At 59.9% G+C, this 7,561-nt stretch overlaps 1 protein-coding gene across 1 annotated transcript; it reads right to left on the bottom strand.

Moving 5' to 3' along the window:
- Nucleotides 1-6: 6 nt before the first annotated feature.
- On the bottom strand, nucleotides 7-7,378 carry RNF41 (ring finger protein 41). The gene is made up of 6 exons (XM_010727851.3): nucleotides 7,178-7,378; nucleotides 2,931-3,043; nucleotides 2,242-2,513; nucleotides 1,416-1,551; nucleotides 1,198-1,301; nucleotides 7-774 (listed from the first exon to the last, which is right to left on the bottom strand). Exons 2-6 carry the CDS (start codon nucleotides 3,018-3,020, stop codon nucleotides 423-425), a joined length of 954 nt encoding a protein of 317 aa, XP_010726153.1. The 5' UTR covers nucleotides 3,021-3,043; nucleotides 7,178-7,378; the 3' UTR covers nucleotides 7-422.
- Nucleotides 7,379-7,561: the final 183 nt, after the last annotated feature.

Here is a 7,561-nt window from a genome sequence, read left to right as displayed (position 1 = left end):
CCAGCTCTGCCTTTAGGGGCAGTGGGGAAAGAGAGGCCGGGCCCGGCCCCCAGGGACAGACACAGCCAAGCACAGGGCAGAAAACACAGAGCACAGGGAGGGGGGCAGCCGGGGGCCGCAGGCACAGCGTGAGCTGGGGGAGCAGCTGTGGGGCTGGAAGTCCAGCGGTACCTGGGGAGCAGCCGGAGCTCCTCTGCCCCCCTGAAGACACCGAGTGGGAAAACGGAACTGCAGAGGGCAAACAGGGGCGGGCTGGGGTGGATGCAGCGGTTACGGGGGGAGGCGTGGAATCGTTTCAGGCAGGAGGTGTGAGGGAGCAGCACCCAGCAGAGCTCTGAGCAGAGCCCGGCCACGGGGAGCAGCCACCCTGGGCCTCGGCCCCGTCCCCCTCCTCGCACAAAGCATCGCTCTTCCAACGTCCTTTATATTTCCTCCACTCCGTGTGCAAAGATCATCACCAGCCCCGGCTCCAGCACCATGTCCTCACCCATGTGCTGGTTCTCACAGGCCATCACCACCACGGCCTGCTTGCCGGGGATGCGTTTGGCCACGTAGTTCTCGTAGTAACGCCGGTTCATCTGACGAGTCTCCAGCGTTGCCAGGCCCTGCGGCCAGTTCCGCTCGTGGGCGTTTTCAATCAGCTCGTTGATGATGGACGTGGGGCAGCCGCTCTCCACCAGCGAGCGTTTGATGACGGCCTGCAGCACGGCATCCGGAGTGGAGATCATCCCGCCCCATCGCGTCACACGGGCGGGCTGCAGGGAGTTCACCCACCTGGGACAGACACAGGAGAACTCAGCGCCCAGCGACCACCAGGAGCTGCTCGAGGGAATGCCAGCTCCTCCCCGCTCTGTTCTAACCCAGCTTTGTTAAGCGGAGCCCTTCCTCCCTCCTAAAGGCAGAGGAAGAAGGAACAGAGCCAGGCTCGCTTCCTCCTGTCTTTCTCGTGAGGAGGAAGGAATGTGGCACCTTCCTGCACAGGATGCAGGTGGAGGAATCACAAAGGTCAGGATCCATTGTGCAACCCCTCGCAGGCCACTCCCGGCACAAACAGCCCACGGCCGCCCTCGTGCTGCGTGCCAGGAAGGCACACAAAGCGTTTCCTCCTCCAGCAGCGCCTTCACCCCCTCTCAAACCTGCCCGCGTCCCAGCTCCGCTCCCCAGCTCCCACTGAGCAGCACGAGAGCCAGCACTCACTCCAGGATCTCGTTGTACTCGATGGTCTCCTCCAGGTTCTGCAGGTTGGGGTTGACGCTGCGGATCGCACGCATGTAGGCCTTCAGCAGCTGAATGTCACGTTTCTAGGAGAGGAAGAACGTGGAGGGGGCTGTGGCAGGCAGCAGCACCGCAGCAGGACATCCCAGCATCACTGCTGGCAGCATTTGCTGGGCTCACAGGTGAGACCACGGACCTACCTGCTCTGCCAGTTGATGCTTGTGTTCTGCTGAGGTCTTCTCCAGCTCAGCAATTCTGGTCTGCTGCTGCTGCACCACCGATCTTAAATGCTTGATGCAGTTGTGGTTTGGCAGCTCGTCTTTGGGCATTTCCAAGCTGTGGAACAACACGAAAAGGTGGAGACCCCACATTATGGAAAATTGCGTACCAGAACGCTTGGTTTAAGTCCATAAACAATTTCCAGAACAAATCCAGCCTCTCCAGAACTCAAGGAGAGGCCCAGGAAGCGCTGCAGCTCCAAAAGCTTTAGGAGGGGAAGGCTATGGGAAGAAACCACCACGGGGTCCTTCCTCCCCCAAAGCAGACAGCGTTAGGCAGCCCACGGAGCCGACCCAGGCTGACTCCACCCCAGGAGATCTGACGGTCCCTGAGCCAGCACTGCTGCCTGGCTAGGTGTTTACGGCACCTGAGTGGGCAGAGTATCGGCACCAACTGCACAGCTGCTGGGTGACACGTAGGAGGGAGCAGAGCACACACTGGAGCTCATCCCAGGCCGGAACGGCCTTAGGAAGATGTACAAAGGCACCTGTTTTCCAGCAGCTGACACCTAAAGCCCAGCAGCGAGCTGAAGAGCCGCAGGTTGTGAAACGAGCTGAAGAGGAGACGGGTTCGATGCAAAATCCTTCTGCAGCACTGCAGCCTCCCCGGCCCTGCCGTGAGCCCCTACAGCAGAGGGGTGCAGAGAGCAGCCCCAGCCCCATCCTGAGCCCGTGGCCCTCACTCTGCCATCCCTGCATCCCTACACAAAGGAGGAGACCGCAGCCCCCCCAAGGCATCCATCCTCACCCGCATCCCTGCTCGCAGGTCACGGGGCGCTTGGGGTTGTGCTCGCAGTCGTTGAGGTGAGACATCAGGTTGTCCAGTCGCACTACAGCCGTGCAGCCAAACACAGCATTGTCACAGGTGATCTGCAGCTTGGAGAGCATATTGCGCATAATGCGCGGCACGGGGCGGAGGTGGGCGACCGTCACCACGCTGCGGTCCACGGGGCAGGTCTGCTGCTGGGAGAACCACTGGGTGATGCAGGCATTGCAGAAGGCGTGCTCACAGTGAGGAGCCTGCGGGGAGAGGAGCAGAGGGCTGCGTGACTTGAGCCGGGAGGCACAGCTCCGATTCGGGTGGTTATTAAGTACAGAAACCGATCGGCTCCGTCCTATTTCAGTCCTGTTCAGATTCAAGTGAGGCTGGATTTGGGCTCTAAGGCGCTCAGTGCAGCTACTAAACGCTGCTGGGGGAATACAGGACCCGAGAGCAGAGAACGGACAGGACCCAGGCTGAGGCCAATCCCACTCAGGCAGCAGGGATGTCTGCCAAACCCTGCAGAGCGGTGTGCTGGCACCAGGGCTGCGGCTCACCCGAGCTCCTCCTTACCCACACTGCTGCTAAGAGAACTGGGAACCCACTGAGTTCACCTCATGCCGCGCTGCCCCCCCCACCTCCCCCAGGCTTCCAGAGGTCTGCAGCTGGAAACCTACCTGAACCGGCTCCTCCAGGACCCCGCTGCAGATGGGGCATATGAGGTCTTCATCAACATCCCCCTGAAAGCGTGCTACATCATACCCCATTGCTCATCACCAATGCCAGAAACCTGGGGACGGAAAAAGACACCGGGTCGGGAGCAGTGGCACGCAGCCGTGGGGAGAAGCCCCATCTGCGAGCTCTGAGCTGCTCCTCCATTCTGCTCTCCCACTCGTTGTTACTAATCCTGCTGCAGTTTTCCTGCTTGCTGGTTGTTTTTTTTTTTTTCCTTTTGCACAGCTCTGTCTGCAGGGAGGAGGGGAAGGCAGCAGAGAGGCTCCAGGGAACGAGGGCAGTCCTGCAGGCCGGGGTGGGTTCTCAGGTGCTGAGCCCCCTCAGCAGGAGCCCGGAGCACCGCTCAGCAACACCCACCGCTCAGCAACACCCGCTGCTCCCTGCCAGGAGGCAGCACAAAGGGCTCCTTTGATGGAGGAGGGGTGGGGGAAGTCCCTGTGTTGGAGTTTGCAATGCAGATAACACCACGAGGCTGTGGGGAGCCCATCCGAGCAGCTGGCATCGAGTCCTCCCTGCACCTTTGGACAGGTGCTCATTTCCATAGCTGGGAAGGGGCCTCGGTTCCTCCCCACCTCTTTAGAAGCTGCAAATCCCAGCACCTCCAGGTTGGGTTAGAAGCCACAGGAAGGGCAGACGTGGGCACGGAGGGCCCGGCACAGCAGCTCCTCTTGGGGACAGCACCAACTTTGCTCCCACCATCATTCAACTCCAAACCTCTGATGTGCAGCTTCACCCCTCCAACAGGCAGCAGGGCAAGGCCTGGCACTCGCTCAGCAGTGGCAGGAGCAGAGGGCAGAACTCAAACCCTGACAGCCAGCCATACCAGCAGCCCAACAGCACGGCACCAGAACCTCCTCCAGAAGGGCTGCAGCACCGGCGGGAGCCCAAGAGCCTCAGGATTCCCCTCACGCCTCAGCCCAGCTGCTTCCCCCTTCTGCAAGAGATCACCTGCAGAGCTCTGCACCAGGAGCGCTCTGCTCCTTCTGCAGTGGAGACTGAAAGCATCTGTGACGCCTGAGCAAGGAAACCCAACCTCCTCCTGGCACAGCCTGAGGTGACACTGAGCCGCGTGCAGGACACCAGATACACTCCTAGCTGCAGGATGGCCCTAAGGAGCATTGCGTGGCTCCTCAGCACCCACCCCCTGGGGTGGAGTGGCTCCCAGGGAGGACAGGAGGGGCTGCGTCGATGCTTGGCCACTGTGCAGCTGGGACAGCTCGCAAGAAACCTGTTCTGTGCTCTTAAGAATCTTTTCCTGATCGTATCAGCTTTGTGAGCCAAGAGAAACACAGTTAGAAGCAGAAAGCAAGAGGGAAAGGGAGGAAAAACAACACATGGATGCAAGAGGGGCCGTTCTGCAGCAGCTGGAGCCCAGCACAGAGCCAGGAGCACGGCGGTCCTGTCAGCTCACACTGTGCTCTGTGGCACCGCGCTTTGTTGTCGGCTCCCTGCTGTGAGTAACTGCAGAGCATCTCCAGGGGGCTGCAGGGTTCCAGTGCTGCCTTGCTGCTGCTGGGGGGGCTTCCAAGGGGGAAACGGGACCTGGGGGCTTAAAGGAGTCGCCGTTTGGCAGCAGCCGGCTGGCAGCCCTCAGATCAGCGCCGACGAGGTGGATTCTGCCCTGGCTCAGGAGGCAGCCACACACAGAGCCGTGCTGACGTCCCTTCCGTGTCCTGGCTGCCCCACATCTGGGTTCTCCAGACCCACAGCGCCGTGAGGGGCAGCCCCAGGAGCCCCAGGAGCCCAGGCATGGCACAGCTCCGACCCTCTTTGCACCACCCTGCGTTGTGTTTGCGTTCAGCCCTCCAGCACGAAGGGTGAGCCTGCGTGGTGCCGCGGCTTTCCCAGGAATTCCTGCACAGATCCGATGCTGGCCGCAACCAAACTGAAGCTTGATTGATTTACAGCGCTAACGAGCATCTTGGTTCTCACTTCCTAATCCTCCAGAGGCTTGCCACCCACTTGAACACCCCTGCTGAGCTCAGGGCCTTGTTTTCAAACAATGGTCACAGCGTTAATTCATCCCTTCCCCAAGCTGTGCTCAGGAATCCGACGAGTTGAGCATGTGCATTGTGGGGCCCACCCCCCCAAAAACACTCTGCCACCCCCCCAAAAAACCACTCTGCCACCCCTGCCCAACAGAGCCTCCCTCAGCAGAGGTGCTGCTCCAAAGCCTTTAACCACTTAACGGAGATGCCAACAGCAGCCAAGTGCCACGCCAGAAGTTTCAATGCCTGCTGCTTTGATTCAGGAGGCCACGGGCAAAATGCGCAGCAAATAATGACTAACATTTAATTAAAAGCCCAAAGCGCAGCGAGCACAAATCAAACTCTTCCCATCGTGACTTTTTCCTCCAGCGCCCATCTCCTCCGCCATCAGTACACAAAGAGCACCTCCGAAACCCCAAATCCACCCCAGGTTTGTACAGAGGGATACACAACCAGACAGATCTCAGCTGGAAGCTCTGCCCTTTCTGCCGCAGCTCATGGTCCTTCCCACCCTTCCTGCCCCCTGGGAACCCAGGCAGGAGCAGAGCGAGGAGCTGAGCACCAGGCTCTGAGCTCCCAGGGCCGCTGGAGCCCCATCCACCAGCACAGCCTGCTCTCCAGCACCAACACGGAGCTCTGACACATTCAACAAACTCCAGAGAGCTCTGAGGAATGCGGCACAGCTCGCTGCCACAGCCCTCGGGTCGGGAGGAAAGGGTTCCCTGGAAATGCCAGGGGCAGGAATGCAGCCCTGCTGCGCTTACAGAGATGGGCTCCACGCAGGACCTGCACCGGGCTGCAACCACGCAGCTCTACCACGCGTTCTGTTTTCCAGCCTGTTCCTATGGTGCCAGGGAACCAAGAGCCAGAGAGCCTAAAATGAAACTAAGCCTGGCCACGCTCCCCCACACGAGGCAGGGAAACCAAAGAGCTTCACGCCTTCGTTTGGATGCCAGGGCTGTGTTTAAAGCTGCTGAACCACCCCGTCCTCACAGCAGAACAGCGAGGATCCCATCCAGCAAGCAGCGGTTCCTGTTTTCCACCACCAGGAGCCCACACAGGCAGCAGTTGGCCCAGCACCAAGCCGACAGATCGGGGCAAAGCAGGAGGGATCCGAGCTGCCCCACTCCCCCACTGCCACCTCCAGCTCCTTGCAAAGCTCTGCTCCGCCTGCAGCAATCCCTGCCAGCTTTTGGGATGCTTCCCAACGCACCACGTCTGCCTGCAGCTTTGGTTAGCAAAGCTCTTTCCCCACAAATTGCAGCGAATTTAGCTTTTTGAGAGAGCTCTGGAAATTCCAGCGTCTGCTTTTCTCGTTCCAGAGCACCAATTGAAAGCAGGGATGCAGAAATCAGGCAGGAGCAGTTCTGGAATCCAGTCTGGCAGGACTCTGAAACCGGCGACTCTCTGAAATTTAAGGAAGATTTTTCTATTTCCCCGCAGACATTAACTCACAACAAAGCTCCTTTAGCAGCTTTAGAACAAAACTGTGTTCTTTGCCATGCCCAGACCTCTGCCTGGCAGTCTGAGATCTCCAGTGATCTGCATAAATCTGCCAGAGCAGAGGCTGAGCAGCTGCAGGAACAGCCGCACTGCCAGCTGCAGAGGGACCCTCACAGGGTTCGCACGTGGAGCCACATAGAGCTGGGGAGCAAAACTGCAGCTCCAAAGGTCCCTGCAGCAGGAAATGCTGGCCCTGCATGGAGAGCAGCAGCCCCTCCCCTGCCCGAGCCCCACGTGTGTGGGAAGAAACCCACGGCCTGCCCACAGATATGGGAAAACAGAATCGTGGAATGCCCCGGGTTGCAAAGGCCCACAGCGCTCATCCAGTTCCAACCCCCTGCTGTGTGCAGGGTCACCAACCAGCAGCCCAGGCTGCCCAGAGCCACATCCAGCCTCCAGGGATGGGGATCCACAGCCTCCTTGGGCAACCTGTTCCAGTGCCTCACCACCCTCTGGCTGAAAAACTTCCTCCTCACGTCCAACCTAAACCTCCTCTGTCTCAATTTAAAGCCATTCCCCTTGTCCTGTCACCACCCACCCTCACAAACAGCCGATCTCCTCCTGTTTATCCGCTCCCTTCAAGTGCCAGAAGGCCGCAGTGAGGTGAGCCTTCTCTTTTCCAGGCTAAAAAGCCTAAAAAGCCCAACCCTCAACCTTCCCTCCTAGGAGAAGTAAAGGAAAGCTTTGGGCCGCTTTACCTTCCGTGGCAGAATTCCTCCCCGGGCGGCGCAGAGGCAGGGCTGGCGTTGGGTCACTCTTTCCAGGGAGGTTCTCCCAGTGGCCCATCTTTCCCCCTTCCTCCTCTCACAACACGAACATCGCCTCTTCGAGGGCCGTGAGCCGCCGCCGACGGAGAGCTGGGAGGCCCGAGGGATCCGAGGGCAGGGGAGAAGAACAGGAAGGGAAGTGAGGAGGGCCGAGCCCAGCCCTGCGCCCCCCGCGGGACGAAACCCCTCCGCGCATCGCCGCCGTGCGGAGCCCCGCCGCCGCCGCCGCTGAACCTCATCCTCGCCGTTCGGCACTCCGGCTAAAACCAGCCCTCCCTTTCTCTCCCTTTGGGGGAATTTCCGACACGAACCCCA

Source organism: Meleagris gallopavo, unplaced genomic scaffold (genome assembly GCF_000146605.3).
Source record: "Meleagris gallopavo isolate NT-WF06-2002-E0010 breed Aviagen turkey brand Nicholas breeding stock unplaced genomic scaffold, Turkey_5.1 ChrUn_random_7180001948908, whole genome shotgun sequence".
Taxonomy (NCBI): Eukaryota; Metazoa; Chordata; class Aves; order Galliformes; family Phasianidae; genus Meleagris; species Meleagris gallopavo.
Note: the sequence above shows the minus strand (reverse complement) of the source record. Positions and strands in the feature narration are given on the sequence as shown.

Coding starts and splice junctions, on each gene's coding strand:
- RNF41 (XM_010727851.3), bottom strand. CDS start 3,020: ATGGGGTATGATGTAGCACGCTTTCAGGGGGATGTTGATGAAGACCTC. Junction 2,514..2,930: donor TCCTGGAGGAGCCGGTTCAG/GTAGGTTTCCAG, acceptor CTCTCCCCGCAG/GCTCCTCACTGTGAGCACGC. Junction 775..1,197: donor GAGTACAACGAGATCCTGGA/GTGAGTGCTGGC, acceptor TGTCTGTCCCAG/GTGGGTGAACTCCCTGCAGC.